This window comes from Gymnogyps californianus, chromosome 5 (assembly GCF_018139145.2).
Source record: "Gymnogyps californianus isolate 813 chromosome 5, ASM1813914v2, whole genome shotgun sequence".
Lineage (NCBI taxonomy): Eukaryota > Metazoa > Chordata > Aves > Accipitriformes > Cathartidae > Gymnogyps > Gymnogyps californianus.
This window is the reverse complement of record NC_059475.1, coordinates 65,455,243-65,472,975: the sequence shown is the minus strand read 5'-3', so window position 1 is coordinate 65,472,975 and position 17,733 is coordinate 65,455,243. Positions and strand designations below refer to the sequence as shown.

General features: G+C 44.1%; 1 protein-coding gene across 2 annotated transcripts in view; it reads right to left on the bottom strand.

Moving 5' to 3' along the window:
- Positions 1-379: 379 nt before the first annotated feature.
- Positions 380-17,733, bottom strand: part of RTN1 (reticulon 1) — a 122,228-nt gene continuing 104,874 nt past the window's right edge. The window contains exons 1-7 of one of the 2 annotated variants that reach the window (XM_050897224.1): positions 17,405-17,465; positions 5,513-5,720; positions 4,233-4,371; positions 3,268-3,337; positions 2,836-2,882; positions 2,687-2,745; positions 380-1,166 (exon numbers count right to left, since the gene is read on the bottom strand). In XM_050897224.1, coding sequence (XP_050753181.1) covers positions 1,124-1,166; positions 2,687-2,745; positions 2,836-2,882; positions 3,268-3,337; positions 4,233-4,371; positions 5,513-5,720; positions 17,405-17,465 — 627 coding nt within the window. In that variant the 3' untranslated portion in view covers positions 380-1,123. Of the gene's footprint in view, positions 1,167-2,686; positions 2,746-2,835; positions 2,883-3,267; positions 3,338-4,232; positions 4,372-5,512; positions 5,721-17,404; positions 17,466-17,733 lie in introns of those variants that run through there. The other variant, XM_050897223.1, reaches the window with a different exon arrangement.

Here is a 17,733-nt window from a genome sequence, read left to right as displayed (position 1 = left end):
GACAATAAGGAAACTGAAAACTCCTTTGTGTTGTGCTGACCCCTCCCACAGCGTGTTGCTTATGATTTGCAAAACGTGCAAACGGAGGAAGAGACAATTGTTCATGTTCCTGTTATTTGCTAACACCACCAACAAAAAACCCAGACTATGTGCTAAGATCCTTCTTTTATTGCTGTACTCATCAAGATGTGAAACTGATCGATGAGCTACATGCTACAGATGATCTTGTTGGACTGCACCATTTTGTAAGGGCAAAGTGTGCGCGGATCTCAAGGGGAGAGAGAGAGAGAAAATGCTTCTTTTTTGCACGGTATGTGTCCAGTTTGTAAATGTCAAAATAATCCCAGTCGCAACAAGAGGGAGAACTTTTTACATTTAGTAACATTTATTTCTGCATTCGGTATCAAGTACATAAGTGCAAATATTCAGAGTCCATAATTAAGTCCATTAGGAACTACAGAGAATGTAATACAAATTGTAATAAATTTGACATGCTGGAACTTTCCAGTTACCATACATGTAAATCAGCCTGTCAATCCCTTACGACAAAAGTACTGGGTTTCGTTTTCATTTTTTTGAGTTATACAAAACTGATTACCATAAGTACCGATTACTGTTTATTTTATTTGTGCTGGAAAACACTAAAACATCAGTCTACAATTCTATATAGTTAATAAAGATGAATCCAACCAGCAACCCAGTGACGTAGAAGCAATTTTAACTATTTCATCAGTGCGCTAAGCAGGAAAGCCCCTAGCCACATGTAACATTAAAAGTTATAGAAGCAATGCCAATAGAAGAAGGAAAAACACTAAAAAAATAAAATAAAAAGGTCAATATTATTTAGGCTCTCACCATCATGCACTTTATAAGCAACACAAAAAACCACATCTAGTACACTTTTCTCTTTACTATACTTTAGTGCTTGACACAAGTGATTGCAAATATTCTAAGTGCAGAAGCAGCAGGGGAAAAGCACTGCTTCCGAGTTTTATGTTTCTAAGGTTATGGTGTTGAGAAAAAAAAGAACGATAAATTTGCGGTAAAGTGTAAGAACAGAGCTGTTTCACTCCAGATGCCCCTGTTATTCGCTACTATAGTCGATGCATTCTTGATGTCTGCTTTACTCTGCCTTTCTCTTAGCACCTGGGATTTTAGCTTGAATCCTAGAAATAAAGAAGAAAAAAAAAAGAAGGATTATATGGTGAGGCAGCTATTCCATTCCAGCGGATCCCCACCTGGAGTCTTATCCAGGGGTAATCTCTAGCTTGCGTTCAATGCATCGTCACAACAGGTGGACTAGAGCCTAACAAGAAAAGAGACGATGCCCATCTATGTGTTCTTACAGGCCCCTAGTTGTAAATGGCCTGGGTTTTGGTGGTTCACGTAACCATGGGATAAGCTCAGTGATATTCTCCCCCTCTTTTTTATTCTACCATGGTCTATTGTCTATTGGAAGCCAGGAATGAAGTTTAAACAAAGAATTTTCAGTACAAACTTTTAGTCCTGCCCAAGGCTAAGGGTTTTGCAGAATCACAGAAATATTGGCTGGAAAGGACCCCTGGAAGTCTTTGAATCAACTTCCTACATGAGGCAGGACTATCACCAATGCTAAATCAGGCTGGCCACAGCTTTGTCTTGCTGCATCTTGAAAACCTCCAAGGAAGGAGGTTCTGGCACCTCCCTGTGTAGCCTGCTCCAGTGCTGTCCTAATCTCCTAGTGAAAAAATTTCTCCTAATGTCCAACATCAACCTCCTAAGCTGGATTTATGTTGTTGCTCTTTGTTATTACATCTGCCAGTGCTGAGAAGAGTTTGGCTCTATCGTAACTTCCTATCAAGTCCTTATAGGCTGCTATGAAATCACTCCTTAGCTCCCTCCTTCCCAGGCTAAACAAGCCCAGTTTCCTCAGCATCTCCTCATGGGTCACTTGCTCTCTGTACCTCACCATTCTGTAACCTTCCACTGGATACCTGTTATTCAGCGAACTTTTGCAAAGCCACGAATACAAACTGCTGAGATATATGGATCTACCTTCTAGACAAGCCATCCTGCTTCAGTAATTCTCAGGTGTTGAGAACTATGGTTAGACCTTCGCTGTGCCCTTAGGGATCCCACAAAAGCTTTTCATACAGGCAACGCATTAGGAACTAGAGCAGACTGCATCAAAAATTTCATCCATGTCTTCCATCCGTTCCATGGTGGTTTGAAACACTCAAGATCATGGTGCTTCCAGGTATTTTCTTTCTGTAACAGGGTGGTGTTCTAATTCCTACTTTGTTCATTAAGGGTATTACTAACTCTAAAGGACAGAGTCCCTGAATGCAAAAACCCAGGCTTGGGGTGGTCAGTGGGGAAGGGAGTTAACACATTCCTTCCTGTTTGTCTTGGCCGGGTAAAAGTATGGACATGAGTTCCTGGTTGGGCCGCTCTGTCCACAGCTCCCCCAAACGGCAGGAGAGGGGAGAGAAGGATGTAGGGTCACAGCTCTGCCTTAGCCTACCCTCAGCTGAGAAGGCCTGTGTTTCTCCAGGGATCTGCCCTCCCGCAGTCTCTTACATGCCAGGAGCTGGGGAGGACATCATTCATAGGGCACGTTGTCCCCAGGACCACCCAGCTCTTAGCCACCCCCAGTGCACCGCAGCTTCACAGCAAGACTTCTGGTCAAGTCTGCTGCTGAACTCACTTTGCCACAACAGTGTTTATGTGGGTCCGCACAAGTCCCAAGTATTGATCAATCTGTGCCTGCAAAGAGCAAAAGGAGACCCAGTCAATCAGGCAGCAACAAGGCAGAACCACCCAGACACCCGAACCACACCGTGCGGACAGACTTACCTGGTACTTGTCATATACAACGGGGAGAGTAAACATAGAGACCACAGCTGAGGAGAAAAAGAGCACACTGTTATATTCCTGCAGATCAGATTCCTCCAGAGAAGAGACCTACTTCAGTGACAAACACATATCATGCCACTTGGTCAGCTGATCCACCAGGGATCTTTGTATTAAAAATGAACTTTGCTCAAACCTCCCAAATACAGAATTTCCCATTGCTCTGGGACTAATAGCTGCAAAACCATAAAACACAAATTAGTTCTAGCAGGAGGGACAATGCAATGGGAATAATGAATATTTACTGGAAAAGGAAATGAAAATTGATGGTTTAACTGTGGGGAAGGCACAACAAGGATAGGCTGTTTTGTCTAAGTAGAAATCGTGAGGGAGTTAAAGTTAAAAATAGATTTTAAAAGAAATGTTGATTTTTACCCATTATCAGAAGAGTCAGGCCATTGAAGAGGGCTCCCACGTAAGTCAGCAGCCACATTAGTACTGCAAACTAAATTAAAGACAGATCATTACATCACCGCCAGTGTCAGCATAAGAAGAAATTAGTTCACTTAACTAGCTAACATAATAGCACTTTAGCCTTTTTTAATGTGTAAGGGGAGTTGTTAAGTAAGGCACATTAGGAACTACGTACTTTTTCTGGGTGTATAAACCCCATTCTCCGTTCTGCTGTTCACTGCTTCTCACCCTCTTAGCTGAGCTTTCACGTATATTTAGGGCTTAATTGCATACGTTTAGGACTCTGCATTGAGCATGGCACAGGCAGATTTCTGCATCCAGTTTTGATGATGGCAGGGGTCATCCCACACAGGTTAATCACAGCCCCACAGTGATAATCCCAGTGATTGAAAACTCTTGAGGCTGGGAGATGGGTACATTTTTCTAAAAATCTTCAGTAATTTAGGAGCCTAACCCATGTCTGCTCTCTTAATGATCTTCCCTTTGCTCTGAAGAACACCTACTTGGGTGTAAGGTTGAAAATAAATAACTATCTCAGCAGGGAAGGAAAGAAGACCTTCCTCCGATAGCAGGAAATGCCACCATTAGAGGAAATCCAGATTAACAGAGTATTAGAGGAGAACACACTATTTTGTGGTGAAGTCATAGAAAGCATAATGCAGGGATGCTTCTAGAACTGCAGTGGAGCTAAGCTGGTCCTGCAACTTTTATAACTCCTGTATTACGTATTGATAAATTCAAATGCAGGTTGCCAAACCTCTAAACTGCTGGAAGCAAGCAGTTTGGAAATCAAAAATGAGAGCAACTTTTATATTTGGAGCTACACAAAACTAGGTTTTATGACGACACTGTCAACATGGGAAGCAGCACTTGAAATGTAGATTGATCCTCTAGAGAGGGGTTAAAAATATTTAAAGCAATCCTACTTTTAAAGAATCCACGAGGTCCTGAACAAGAAAGAGTCTCCTCAGCTCTTTGACTGTGCTGTTGACGTATAGCTGGAGACAGTCTGTGTATTTCTGAATCTGGTCCTGTGAAAGATTCATTTCCATCTCCAAGTAGGCTCTGCCAGAAACACAGGTCCAGTTACAAACGCAGGCAGGTTCACCTGCCATTCACGCTCATGCCTGTCTACCCCATAACTCCCTCCTCCCCAGACCTCCTTTCTTTGCGCTGGAGCAACATGTCCCCCTTCCTGCAGGCACAGAGCCACCAGCACGCACTGTCTTTGTTTTGCCTGACCCATCTCCCTGAGCAATCGCACGCTGCGCTGGGGCTGTTTGCCTCCAGCCTTGCCCTCTCCCCATGCAGAGCTTGGTCTTGTTGGGACGTCTCTCTTTACTCCACCCAAAGGGGGATGCAAATCCTAGCTGGGGGGGATCCCTACAAACTTCTGTGCAACACTGCTGCTGCAGAAGGGGACATCTCCAGCTGGCAGCCTCTGGAGGAACAAAAGCTGCTGTCTGGCCATGTGTCACCTTCGGCAGTGACGCCTCCTTCTCTCTCCTCCATCCCTGCGCCATCCCTACACCTCTCTCTGAGCTATGCCCATGTCGTGAGTCGCATCTCAGAACTGACCCAAGTGAAACAGAAGGAGCAGCAGCCCAACAAGACTTTTTCTCAGTCTGTGTGTTTGCAAACCAGACCGGTTTCATGACCTGGTTTACCAACTTGTTGGCACAGCAGAGGAGAAAGAATCGCTGCTCTCCTGGAGCAAACCACCCAGACCCTGCGGAGGGTGGGGAGGGCACTGGCACTGGCACCATCACCTAGGATAATGGATTGCCACATCACAGCCAAGCAGTGCTGGAGAAAAGATATAAATAGTTTCCCTCTATGCTCAAAAGAGTGTGCCCAGAAACAATACTCTTCCTGCTTGCAGAGATACTGTATTATCATTACTTCTAATGAAACTCTTTTTCTCTGTTTGCTTAAAATTTTCTGGATCTTTTGAATTTCAGGAAAAAAATTCCCATGTCTCAGAGAATGATGGCTTTTGTGTTGGTTTTTTTTCCCCCAGGATCTGGGCCAATACAGCCTTACAGCTCTTGAGACACTGGACAACAGAAAAAATTATTTCCCCTGTTATAAGCAAGAAAAGAATTTTATCCAGTGTAAAAGCAGCACCTAAAGAAACATGAATTGCCACTGGGAATGGATCCTTTGCAAGACAAACGGCCCTTGGCCATGACTGCAAAGCACTCACTTGAAGGGGTGGCCCTCGTCCGTCTTCTGCACAGCCTGTAGGACCGATTTGTAGATTCTGAAGCTAATGGTGGCTGAGAGGCCGGCGAGGGCCAGGTAGGCCACAACGCTGACGACGCTGAACTGGGTCAGGGAGAAGAGCAGCAACAGGAGGCTGCCAAACACGATCCCTGTCTGCTTGATGTCACGCCAGTACAACAGGTCGATAGCTGGGGAGAGAAGACCAACATGTTAAATGCAGGAGCTGGAAGGGCATCGAGGATGGCCACCATGGCCACTGCGATGCTCGGAGTCCTTGCAGGAGGGTAAAGGGAGGAGTGATGCTCCTGCTCACATCAGCATCAACAGGCACTCCTCAACAGAAGCAGTGAAGTGACTTCAGCGACACACTGAGGAAATTACAACCAATGACCTACTTGAAATCCTTGTATTTCATGCGTCTGTGTCTGGGTTAGATAAGATGGATGAATATTTCCAGCCACAGCACGGTGGCTCTCTTGCAGCAGCAAGGCAAATGCAAGCTGGGGTTTGTGTTGTTGCTAGGGTTGTATGGAAGTTTTCATCCTAGCTTGCATTTACTTACTCTGGAAACTCTGGATTGTTCTTTTGTCACAAGTCCAAATGCCAAATGCTCGATCAAAGCATTTTCAAGTTTTGGTTGTTGATAAATGAATGAGAAAGTTTGGGGTTAGCCACAATAAACCACTTTCCCATTCAAAGTTTTGACAATAAGATTTTGTTATTTCCTAAGTTTTGAGAAAGGAAAAGACTCCTGGTTTTACCACTGCTTAATAGTTACATGGGTAGGAAACCATTTTTCAGATGGGACCTTAAAATATAGAATAAATCCCTTTTGCTACTCAAATCCAACCATCTCAGAAATATTAAAAAAAAGCTTTCTGCTTGTTAGATAACTTTCCTTGTCTAGATCCATGGGAGGTGTTAGTTAGAACAAAGCAAGTGCAGAAAACCATTTTCAACCAATATATTTTTACATTTGTAAAGCAGTTAATTTTGACAGTGTTTTTCACCCAGTTTGTATAGTTCATTCCAACCCCTCCAGTAAACAATCTTACCATCAGGAATAGCCACTATAAAAGCAAAATTTTATGAAACGATTGCTGAATGTCCAGTGCACAAAGGTGAATTTAATTTCTTTACACCGATAACCTGTTTCTGAGAGGACTCTTCATTCAGCCAAAGAACATGCTTGTGACAATCTAAACAAAACAGCTTTAATTTCACACACTGCACAAGTCCTCATGAACAGCTTGAACACACCACCAGCCAAACAGATTTCATAGATGTCACTTGTCAAATCATTCTGAACAAAAAGTATATTCAGGAAAACTGCAATCTGTCAAAAAAAATTTCACAAATACAAAAAGAAACAAAACTAATCCAGCCTAGTAGTTCTTGTCAACTAATCTCCAAAAATTGTGAGTCACCACAGCATGTTTGCTTTGAGTCAATGAGCTATATTAGTCATTACTATTACACATATTAGCATTGCTTTTCTAAGTGATGGGCTTGAATGCAAATTGCTATTGTATTACTGAGCTCTTTTCTCTTCATGCAACATTCACATCCTACTATGTTCTCCATCAATATACACAATATAATAACTCTTTCATGTTTTTAAGTGCCAGCGTTCAGCACTGGACCTGTGATCATGAGCACGCATGAATAGACCTATGGGCTGCATGGAAGCCAAGGGACAGGGGACCTTGGTGGTACGTGCTGGGGTCCTGGGTGCTGACTTTACAAATCAGGGACCAGGCCAGAGTCTTTCCAGATATATGCCCAGGTCTCCTTCCTGCAGAAACCCAGGGGCATGGACTAGGGAATGCTCCAAAATGCAGTTACAGCATAGTCAGAGCATGCACCTGTATCGGGGAGGTTAGCAGCAGCCCCAGCTGTACTGATGCAGGCAGCTGGAGCTCCACAAATTGCTTACAGTGTTGAGGTGCTGGAGTATGCGACTCACAAACCATCCTTACAAAATGGCATCCAGAACACAAGTATGTGGTTTTTACCATTTTTCATACCCTTTTTCAGTCAAGGCGCTGCAAAATTCTGCAGCACAACACAGCAACTGGGGTGCTTTCACCACCAGCCAGCATTTGGATAGGAGGTATTGTTCACAGCCTGATGATTTTTGTGCTTAAAAATTCCTCTGTCAGAGGACAGTATTGGAAATTTATGCAAATCTCACTTTTTAAGATACTTAAAGTTTATATCACACAATACCTTCACGTTAAATGAAATGAGCACAGGTGAGCTAGCTCAGGATGTGCTACGTGGAACATCATCTGCTGATGAAAGAAAAAGGCCACGCACCAGGGGAAAACGCTACCTGGGATGCAGGCAGTAGACAGGCAGACAAATGACAGCTGAGCCAAAAAATATAAAAGCCCACTTCAGTAGAGTTCCCTGAGCCAATCGCAATTGATGATAAGACCCAAAATGAGCAGCTAAGCCCCCTCTCTTTCTTTCAAGGATCTTCTGCCTCATATTCCTGCAGACTGGAAGTGGGCTGTATTCTCACACAGAGATGCCAATCTGCATTTTCTCATTCCCCTCAACAAGGAAGATGCTGAATGACTCAAGACAGACCTGACCAGGTGTGTGTATATCCTGAAACTTGCCCCTTTCTGCCATGAAATGACTGGGATATTTACTAAGCTGTATCAGGTAAGGAAAGGCTTGCCACAACTCAGAGCAAGATGGACAGAGGCCAAACGACACAGTTCTGGGGATACGTGCATGCATGAGAGAGGAGATGAAAAGGCAGCTGGCCTCTTTCACCAGCTAAATGAGACCTGGGAGAGAGGGATCCTGTGTCTTTTAGACCTGAGGCAAATATTCCCATGTGCATGGAAAAAATAAGTGCTAAATGCTAGCTGGAAAATCTCAGCGCAGAGGAGGGAGATACGAGTTGAATGATTTTTACGTGGCTGTCCCAGTGCCCAGGTCCAGCCTGGGAACACAACCCCCCCACCCACAACCTGCAGTAGGTCAGTTAGGATTTTCAAGGGCAGGAACCAAATCGGCCTTCTCCTCATCTCCCTCACAGGGACAAGGAGCTGTGTCCAGCTGTTTGGGCAGGATTTGCGGCTCCTGCAGCCATTCCTCCTCCTCTCCCTTAGGGAGAAGAGGGTGAGCCAAACCGCCTTGCAAAAGGTGGTGCAGGGGGGAGGTGAACCTCATGGCTCCTTGGGCAGGGAAGGGGGAGAAGGAGAGTTCAGAGCTAGAAATCAGTGGAGACTTGTGGGGTCCAGCCACGGTCCAAGGGCTTCCCTGGAGAAAGCACTTTTTTTGCCGACAGGCCTCAAGGATTTGAGCTGTATCAGTTCCCCTGGAATTTAGATGCTGCTGAAAACACTTGAGCTACATGTCAGAGCCATGTTTGCTCCTTCAGTCGCAGCTTCAGTCACTTCAAAGGCTTTTTACATTATTAGAATAGAATAGAATAGAATAGAATAGACTATTTCAGTTGGAAGGGACCTACAACGATCATCTAGTCCAACTGCCTGACCAATTCAGGGCTGACCAAAAGTTAAAGCATGTTGTTAAGGGCATTGTCCAAATTCCTCTTAAACACTGACAGGTTTGGGGCATCGACCACTTCTCTAGGAAGCCTGTTCCAGTGTTTGACCATCCTCTCGGTAAAGAAATGCTTCCTTACTGAGAGGGTGGTCACACATATTTTTGTCCTACATTTCCTTACATAAACAAATCTCCCTTAAAAGCAGGCAGAGGCACGCTGGGTGCAGAACCCCATAGCTGGGATCCTTTGCCTGGCTTCCTCAGGGTGCCATTTTCTCCTGTAACCGTTTACATCAGAGCAAAAGTACTTGTCACATCGGTGTCTGGTGTTGTAAATAGATACCAAGGGGCAAAGGAATGAGAAATTTGCTCCTTCACCATCAGGTGAACCCAGAACTGGGTGCATCAACCCCCTCCACACCCTTTTTTTAATTCTGAACAGGAATGAAAATAAAAGATGAGGTTGTCCACCACATTGGTATGTCTGCTTTGAGTTTCATCTCATCCTATATTCATATAAAACTGGTAAAGATAGCAAACAACGCCCTCAAACACTCGTTGGCCCCATGGGTTTACTGCCCTTCAACTGGTCACGCAATATAAGTGGTGGCCTGAGTCTTTGATGAAGGCTAGTTGCCTGTTCATGTCTGCGCCCCTTCCTTTGCACGCTGAAGAGACGATCACCCAGGCTCAGACCAGCCTCCCTAGCACATGGGGATGCAGTGAGTATGAGTACAGAGAGGCCGGGAGGTAAGCTGGAGCTGCACACCTTCACACACACACTTCCCTGCAGAGCCATTTGCCAGCACGTGCTGGCCCCATGCTCGGCCAGGCTGAGATAGGCTTCGAGCCTGGCTCTTACGCGGGTACAGCGTTCCCCAGATAAATTAAAGAAGAGGGGATCACTCACAGCATGAGTTAATGACATAATAATTAAGTGCCTTGGTCAATCCACAGGGAAAGAATAAAAGGTCCTAGTGTGGTGAAGGGTCCCGCAAGCGCTGGGTGTGTTGCAGACAGCGTGTGTGTGTGTGAGCGCGTGCATGTGTGTGCACGGCACTGCCCAGACCAGACTACAATGGCACGATTCTGAGCAATGCACGCTGAATATGCATGAAGCAGGAGGCTGGTGCCACGTGAGCCTGTCGATATGTGATGTGCATGCAATTGGACAGTGGGTCAATCTGCCTGGCTAAGCAAGATACACTTCTGAGAGCCAAAATGCCAACTTCAAACAACCTAAGGTTTGCAGCTAGGATTTGCAAACAGGGTTTGGAAAACAGGCACTGAAATCAGCCTCAGCTTCACTGAGGTTTGGGTTCCTTCTGTTTTGAAAATCCCAACTGTAAAATCCTGACCATGCCCATTAACATGCAGAAGCTGTTCAGCTGTAGCTTTCCATGATCTCCCTTTAGCCTCCTGGAAGGAGGGAAGCAGCGTCGGTCACTTTGCACTCTTTCCAGTACAACACACCAGAGCTCTGGCTCATTTGTGGAGGTATAAAAGGACTCTGGGTTTTGCCAGAACTGCCTCAGACTCAAAAGTATTTGTATTTATTAAGGAGGACTTGCCAGCCATCTCTAAGACAGCAGTGCTGCAGGTCACTGCAACTGCCTTTGAAGAATTTTTCTGGAGAAGCAAGTCTGATGAGCTATTTATCTGAAAGTATCACCTGCCCATGTTTTTTAACTGACAGCAGAACTTGTAAAATGTTACTCAAGTAGCCTTCTATTCGAAAGAAAAAGTTTTCAAGGGTGCCAAATCTGTGTCTCAGTTATACTTTATGGTATAACTTCGTCTCATTAAACTAATGTGAGTCCTCCATTTGGGGCCAAACCCCCGACTAACGATGCACAAAGGTAAACCCTATGATAGAAGAAACCACTTGTTAATATGAGTAGCTGGTAAACACCCATGTTTGTGAGGCAAGCTAAAAGTAACCTCACAAATATAAATAACAGCAGCAGCATGCTATGCTTGTGCCAGCAAGGAACTGCTCCTGAGTACAGTGCCTGAAAGCTCTCCCAGCTCTCATGGCTTTCAGTAGAAAATGTTTCCGCTCCTCAATATTTGGCATCAAAAAAGCCAGAAGACAGAGCTTGGGGCTGGAAAGGGCAGTGCTGGAGGCAAGGGGTGAACGACTTGAGACAGATGAGGTGGACTAAGTAGTGATGCTCCTGAATCTGTTCTCCTCGGGACCTGGTGGAAACATGAGGACTGGGCTCTGGTGGTTTACATGGTCCCCAGAAGCATCGTGGTGTGGGGCAGCTGCAGCCCAAGGCTCCTGAGCGGAGATCCCAGAGGGAGAATAGAGGATCCAAACCAACTTGTAGCTAAAATGTCCTCACACCTTCAGACTCCTGCATGGTTATGTTTTTGAAAAATACTTTTGTAAGAGAAACAGGGGTCTTTCCATTCCATGTCTCAAAGAAAGCATTTTAAGATGAAAATTAATGAAGATCAACTGAGCACAGACCGGACAATTCACATCTTCCACAGTTTCTCCCTCCATTCCTCTGAAAACCTCTGCTCTCTTCTTCTGACTTTGCACGTTTTTCCTGTACTGCAACAACTGTATGAAAAATGAACATGCATCAAGCAGCATTTACATGGAACTTAGTACAAAAGTGTGTGCAAAATGCTTGTATCCAGCCTTCAAATGAGGCCCATGGGCCTTGATGATCAAATAAAAGATTATATGCTCTTCAGCATACTAATAACACCCTTGGATGTGATCAAGCTGCCCTCTCCACAATGGAGGTCCCATTGGGCCTCCTTAGGAGGTAAAATCAATGGGTTGTACAGCTTCATTCCCCATGTAATATTAGTATTAATGAGAAGTGAGAAAAACCTGTCTACACACAGCCTTTAATTCTGTATACAGTGTAATATTATGACTTCCTACTGGAAGTGAAAAGATCAGGAAACATGATTTAAGAAGGGCAATCTTGTTTATAGCATTGTCGCAATATTTGACAACAAATGCAACAAAGCTGTAAGTCTTTGAATAGAAGTAAATATTGCTCACACGCAAAGAAATTCTGGTTTGCAGCTTTAACCACAGACTGCAGGACCAGGCTTTCCCTCTTCTCTCCAGTGAAGGATCCAATGTGATCATTACTCTCCTCCCCACAACAGATCTGATTCAAATGTAATACAGATGGATACACCATTTAATGAGCAGTCTGGTGCCTTCAGGAGACTGCTGTGATTAACAGCAGAGCCAAGACAGAATATCTGTGCTGTTTGATGAGACATCTCTCTTTATCCTTTATCTCCAGTCTTGAGGGATCTCTCCATACTTCTTCTACCTCTTGTACACACTTTGTCCATTAACTTCCTGTCCTCAGTTCAGCTTTATATCTTTATCATTCACCTACCCCAAGACTCAACTTGAAAGTTCAGACTTTCTTGGTCCCCAAACACTGATGAGAGGAGACCCGGAGCAGGAATAGGACCAGGGAAAAGGAAAAGTCTTGATATAGGATGACCTCCACGTTATATCCTACTCCATCTGCAAGATCAAGATGTGAGCAAAAAAGTATTGATTGATTGCCTTATGTGAGGCACCAGAGTGGGCTTGGGTAGACAGAAGAGGATTGGCAATAAAAAATCAGCCTTACAACCGTGCTGCACACAAGTCTATTATAGTATTATTTAGCATTATTATTATTATTGATGTCGTTATTGTTATTGTTGTTATTGTTATTATCATTTTCACGAGAGATGCTTTAAGACCAGGATTTAACATAGCAGCAGGAGAAAACCTCCTTCACACACCTCCTGCTCATCAAACCATATCACTACCTGCCTTGGCCAGTTTCTATGGAGGATGTTATCGCTCTCACCTTAAGTGAGCAGAAACCAAGGAGACCAAGCAGAGTCCCTGAATGCAGTCCCTGAATGCACATAATGCTATGGAAATGTTAAGATTTTCCTGAGATGCTCCTGGACCAAAATAACAGACCTGGACCCTTCCTAACTCTGTCCAAACATTTGAAAATCTGCAGATTTTCAAAATGAATTGCTCAGACCTATGTTATTTGTGAGGATTAATTATGACATGGAGAGAGTATCCCTTCTGATACCAAAAAAGCCTCACCAAAACTCATTTCTCAGAGACCTAATGAAAGCAAAAGCAGCCCTCTAATGTTGCCTTCAGCTATTGCCCCATCATCACCCTCTTGCTAGAGTTTAAATTACTCCTCGGGGAATACCTTAAAATAATCTTACTTTTGGGGAATTTTCTCTTTGTTCTGGCAATGAAAGAATATTGTGTCCATCAATTCTTAAAAGAAAAGAAAAAAAATTACATTCAGACATGGCACAGCAGGTATTTTGGCAGAACTATTGAAATCTCACTGATTTTTTGATACCACCTAGGTCAAGGTGTTTGTTGGGATGGTTAGCAGTCAAACAGTGTGAAACTCGTCTAAGAGAGTTTGTCCTCGAACTTTAAGCTCTTGATCTTGCAGTTGTATTGCCATCAACAGGAATGGGCTTGAGGAAGGACTGATACAATTTCTGCAGCAGCGACAATAAAGTGAAAGCAAATCTGAAAGTGGAAAAAAACCTTGACAATTTTCATTCAAATTTCACAGGAAATCAACTGTGAAATTAGGAAGTCAATTCCTCATAAGTTAGAGTAGTTTTGTGAAACAATTAGCTAAATTGGTTACATCAGATGATGAGTTGGTTCCAAGATTTTAGCTCTACCAAGGTCCAACATAAGAACCAACTACTGGGACAGATCTTTAGCTGCTGAAAAGAGGGATAGCTCATTTGAGCAAGACAAGTGGATCTCAGCTGAGAGTTCAGCCCACAGTATTTTCAGGAAAGCACTGAAGGTACCAACTGGCTGAAGTTATATTCTCATGATAATAGCTGTAATTAGACAAACTTCAGAACTGTCAATAAGATTATAGATTAATAGCATGCATCCATATTATTGCCATTGAACTTCTTTACCAGTCTTAAAGTGGGCAACATTGCCATGAATAGTTGGTGCAGCTTCTCAGCACCCTTTGGAAACCGACTGATATATCAATCAAGCAAGGAAGCTGGTTCTCTTGAAACAGCTGCCAAGAGAATGCTACTCAGTAACTCCAGTCCCAGTGGAGTTATGTCAGCTAGATGAATTCGATGAAGTCTGCAGTCCTTTTCCACATTAAGTTATAATTACAATGTGGATAATATTTAGGATCATTTCTATGAACGGCTCAGAGGCCTTTTTCTCTGGATCTTTCAGATTTTCTTTTTTAATAAATCTTGCAGGAGGGTGAAGCTGCAGGAACAAACATGTCACTTATGACCACCCAAGAGCTGGCCTGTAGAAGAAATAGTGGAAGAGGGAATACTCATGGGGACCAGCGTACTGACATCAAATAGCTCCACCAAGTTGGGGTGCAAAGACCTTCCTAATCCAGAGAAACCTCTCCAGCAAGGCATGGGGATGAGTCCTGCCGAGCTGGGCAGAGCTCCTGGGAAAGGCACAGAGACCTGCTCCGCCACCTGAACCTGGAGGCACACCTCATCCAGCAGCTCCCCTCTGGAAGCTGCACACTGCGATGCGTCACACGGCTGGCACTGGCTATAAGTTGTTACACGAAGGCCCACATCAGCCAGCATGCCCAGTTGGAGACGTTTCTCCGCACACTCATGCCTTATGCATGGCTTTATCCCAGCCTACTTCAAATGCATCACCTTCCAGTGCGAAAGATGACTTGGGTGTGGAAGCTGGCTGCAATTCCCCAAGGCCACCTATGATAATATTTTGAAGGAAGCATATGCCCAGCAGGGACGAATTACTCTCCTGCTCCCCCGAGGGGCTGTATCATGATCTACCATTGACATAATCGTGCTGTACCTGCAGGATGGGTAGGTAAAACACATTGCAATATTTCTAAACGTACGTAGCAGCATCAGTTGCTTCATTGCAAGGCAAGTAACAGTACGTTGATTTAGCGGGGCAAAGCCAAAGCTTCACCAAGTGTCCCTGCAGCTTCTCAAGATCCCCACCCAATTTTACACCAATTATAAGTACTATAAGGGCAAACCAATGATACAGCTAGTTGCAGGCTTGACTGTTTATTAATTAAAACTTATGTTAACCTCAATGTTGTATCTCAATAATTTCAGCAAAAATATGCTGTGTAATATGTTCTGTATATGTCTGCGTCTGTTACGTTCACAGACATATTCCAGAGTTTTCAGAGAGGAACCATAATTCCATTGATTATGAAGGTGGCAAAATTATACAACTTCAGGTTTGCACAAAACTGATATTCTGGGCTGAGACAGAGACTACATGAATAATAGATATTAAAAGAATCAATGAATCAAGTCTTTAGTCTTCATTCTTCTGAATTTTACATTTTTTCTATTTTATCTGGGACTGATCAAAGAATTTTGCTGACAGAAATAATATTCTATGACTATTTCATGTTTTCTGCAGGATCATTTTTGAATCATAAAGCACCACCCAAGAAAAAGAAAAAGATATGCAAATGATGTGGAAGTGAGGCAAGTGATTTATTTTAGCTGCGTTGATTTTTTTCAGATCTGGGTTTTTTTTCAAATCAGCATGGGACATATTGTGTCATCTAATTTTCAGCAAATCTACCTCAGTTTCAAAAAGGAGAGCACAGAAGGAGAGAAAGCCCACTATTATTATTAATTAAACAATAGCAGCATGCCCTTTGTTATTCCCCTCTTTTAATTTATGAAAAAATATTATTTTTTCTAATAAAGAGGGAAAATATTTAGTTTGCCTCTAAATACAGGTGGTTCAGCAACCTGACTCAGCAAATTAATGTTTTTATAAGGTTCAACAAAATATTGAGCTTTTTTGGAAACAAAACAAACAAAAAACCCAAACCCCACCTAACAAGGAAGTTTATCTGCAAAGCTCAGATGAAAAGACCCTGAAGTTTGGTTGTGGCTCTCCCATATAAGCTTAACGAATCATGCAATCCTACAGAAAACCCTAGCCCTTGATTAAGGTATGGAAAGCCCGAGCTGCTGGAGGCTGGCATTTAACAGGTGCATCTGTTTACTTTCCAGCTACTCATCTTCCTTAAAAAAACCTTCACACTGTAAATCCAATTAGGTGCTGAATTAAGATTGCAAAAATATCAAGCTCCCTAGAGACAAGTGTCTGTCTGAAAGATCTTCCCCTGCCCTCCCCTCCCCAAAAAACACTTTAGGAAGGTTTTCTGGCTTCTGTTACATTGAGCTGCGTTTATGAAACTACGTCTGCCAACATCCTGGACCCTTTAATGAGATGATGCTATACAGTAATCTCTCTCCCAGGGACCCTGTTGTGACCATCGACATCATGTACTGTCTATTCAGCGTAAACATGCACCTTAAAATTAAAAACTACGTTCAAACAAAGCCTGCCCAAAACAGACAGCAGCCTGCCCGGCAGGATCAGCCGCTAGCTTTTCTCCCTCTAATCTGCACACCAAGCAGCGTCACAGAGACTGTCTTTTATCAAAACAAAGGCTGGATGCTGGCTGGGAAGTGTGAAGCAGACTAAAAATGGCTGAAAAGCTGTCCGAGGCACCCAGGAAGGTAGCCAGCCCCACCCAGCACAGACACCAACCTGCTCAAAATAAGCTGAAAATAAGCCCAAAAAGGAGATGCTATTGTTCCCTTCGCCTGCTCTGCAGCAAGACAACATCATCGCAATATTTTGCCCCCAAACGGCTCAGCGGAGTGCTCAAAAGCACAACGAAGGGATTATTTTTTTTTTTTTAAAGCAATCCTACAGCAAAGTACAAAGTGGGTGGCAATGCCGTGGCCGCCTCGGTGCTATCGCACTTCTTGCCGAAGCTGCATTTTCTTTGTGTCGACACTAGGCTAAGCCCTCACTATGGGTGTGTCCGTGGGCAGGATGCACCGAGGCGCCCAACGCAACCACCTCGAACCCTCGCGAGCCCGAGCAGGCACAAATTCACCGTCACCCGGCTTTCCTAAAGCCCGAAAGGTATGAAATCATGCCAGCAGCAGCCCGACGGAGAGAGTCAGGGATAAGAAATGACACCGCTAACAGCAAGGGCAGATGCTTTGGGAATGAGCTGTAAGGTGGGAAGGAAGGTCCTGTATCCTGGATGCTTTCAGGGTGAGACAGCTGGAGACGGGAGAAATACATTCAAAGAACAGAATTAAGGGCTTTTTATCTTTCTTTCTTAAATTACCCCCAAAGAAAAGCTTCACAGGGAGGGAGAGAAAACAGCATGCAAAGGCCCACAGGTGAACAATGCAAAAATGGATGGATCCTGCCTTTGCCTCCTCTGACATGCAGTCCTTCTAGCATGCAACACTAGAATAGATATAATACCCTGACATTTCCAGTTGCTCCAAAGACAGTCCATCTTGGTGGAATCGGCACTGGCTTGCATCTCGGAGAGCTGAGGAATTGCCGGTCCTTTCGTCGGAGGCACTGCGTTACCAGTCAGGCATTCCCGAGCATGGGTGGGTTAGCGGGTATCGCTCCCGTCTCCCCGCTCGGCTCCGGACTGATGCTGTAAGCAGCACAGGCGGAGGGGGGAGGGCATATTGTACGCGCTGCGGTCTCCACTGCAGCAAATCAGCAGTGTGATGTGGTTGCCCTAGGGAGCAGGCTCCTTTGAAAAGGGGATGCAGTCCCCTTTCAAATCAAAAGCTTGC